Here is a 1,682-nt window from a genome sequence, read left to right as displayed (position 1 = left end):
AAAAAAAGAGGAAAAAACCAAACACAGCCGCCTGTGAATGGCTCAGAGGTGCAGAACACGATTTTTTGGACTCTCTTCTTTGAATTTAATTTGAGTCCTTCGCTCTTCTTATGTAGGTCACTGAAGTGTGATGTCACTGTTCTCATCGATTTTCAGCGCTAAGGTCAACTTCGGAAAAGGAAAACGTAGCACGCAATGATCGTTGAACAATTTAATCTATTTCTCACATCTGGGCATTAGCGTTTCACACGCAGCCGTTAGCCCGCTGCATCAGCTACGGAGGAATACACTAAGCTCTTGTCTTGGAATTGTAAGAAAATGCGTGGGAGACCCCCGGCAGCAGATGAACTGTGCTTGCAACACTGCCAGTGACGCAGCGTTTTTCCAGCTGCAAGGGAAATGATCTCTGTTCTGTAGGAGCACGGGAGCGACCATTCAGCTGGCTGGGGGAAGGGAGAAGGGGGAATGGGAAGACACCGACTTATGCTCTCCTTCAAAACAAGAGGAAAAATCCCTCCACTCAGCAGGCCCTTCAGGGCACAACGAGAACGGCAGCGATTGGGTTCCTCTCAGCTTCTCTCTTTCCCGGTTCAACAGGCATTGCCGGACAGATGCCGAGAGCAAGAAAGGTGGGGATGGGAAGAGGGGAAGAGGCAGACAACAAAAAGCGGGGCTCTGTGACCTCCTAATAGCTTCGGTCCTGGCCACGATGATAAAGTTTATTCCCTTTCCAGCTGAAACGGAACCTCCTGGGAAACCAGGCATCGGAAAAGCGTCTTCCACCTCCCTCACCCAGAACCCAGACATATTCAACAGGCAGCGTTCCAAAGGCAGCAAAGCCAGCCACGGCAGCTTACGTCACAAAAGGGCACGATATCCCAAGCGAAGCCCCTCGGCACTGCGGATCGGGCTACTTCTCGGTCACTGCTCTGCATCAGCCAGAGCTTCTGACGGCGCCAGGCAACAGGACGGCGCCGCCAGGAAGATCTCTCTCCAGAGGTTCTCCCTTTTGTTACGGACAGCAACGGACCAGAGTGCAGAATGTCGGCTAGGAGCTGAAGAAGCGCAATGCCATCCTTTTACAAAGGAAAGGAGGAACAAAGGCTCTTGTTGATATTTCCTTTTTAGTTAGGCCGTGGGGTGAAAAAAGCACACGAGAAGAGGTCCAGGGCTGCGACGGGCCTCCCACAACGTCTTCAACCAGGAAGAAAGTGAAGAAAGACGCCGGCCTTCAGCTGACTGTCAGCTGTAATTACCCGGTGATGGCACAGCCCCGTGACTGCTGCCGGTCCCTCTTACCACACGGCTATGAACATCTGCTCGTGGAAACAAGCCGTCAAGCAGAAGTAGGAGGGAGCTTTGCTTAGAACGACATTCCCGGCAGCAGCCAAGCGCGCTGCGTTCGGAAGCAACCGGTGGTTCAACCCGCAAACGGCACAGCCGGCTGTTTTTGTAACGCTCCGTCAGCGCGACCCTGCGAGCAGAGCGCAGAATCACAGAGTCGTTATGGTCGGGAGGGACCTCTACGCTCACCCGGTCCGACCGCCGGCCTACCGCCGCCGCAGCCCGCCAGCCCACGTCCCTCAGCACCTCCCGGCCGGTGACCGCACGCAACGCAGCGCAGCGCTCCGCTCCGCCCCGCTCCCCGACGGGACGCGCTTGGCTTCTCCCGGCGGCGGCCC

At 55.6% G+C, this 1,682-nt stretch overlaps 1 protein-coding gene across 1 annotated transcript in view; it reads right to left on the bottom strand.

The window, feature by feature from the left end:
* RAB33B (RAB33B, member RAS oncogene family) overlaps positions 1–1,680 on the bottom strand; it is a gene marked incomplete at its 5' end in the record, with an annotated part of 6,025 nt that extends 4,345 nt beyond the window's left edge. Inside the window, one exon of the mRNA XM_019615099.2 lies at positions 1,534–1,680. Coding sequence (XP_019470644.1) covers positions 1,534–1,680 — 147 coding nt within the window. The remainder of the gene's footprint in view (positions 1–1,533) is intronic.
* Positions 1,681–1,682: the final 2 nt, after the last annotated feature.

This window comes from Meleagris gallopavo, chromosome 4 (assembly GCF_000146605.3).
Source record: "Meleagris gallopavo isolate NT-WF06-2002-E0010 breed Aviagen turkey brand Nicholas breeding stock chromosome 4, Turkey_5.1, whole genome shotgun sequence".
Lineage (NCBI taxonomy): Eukaryota > Metazoa > Chordata > Aves > Galliformes > Phasianidae > Meleagris > Meleagris gallopavo.
Note: the sequence above shows the minus strand (reverse complement) of the source record. Positions and strands in the feature narration are given on the sequence as shown.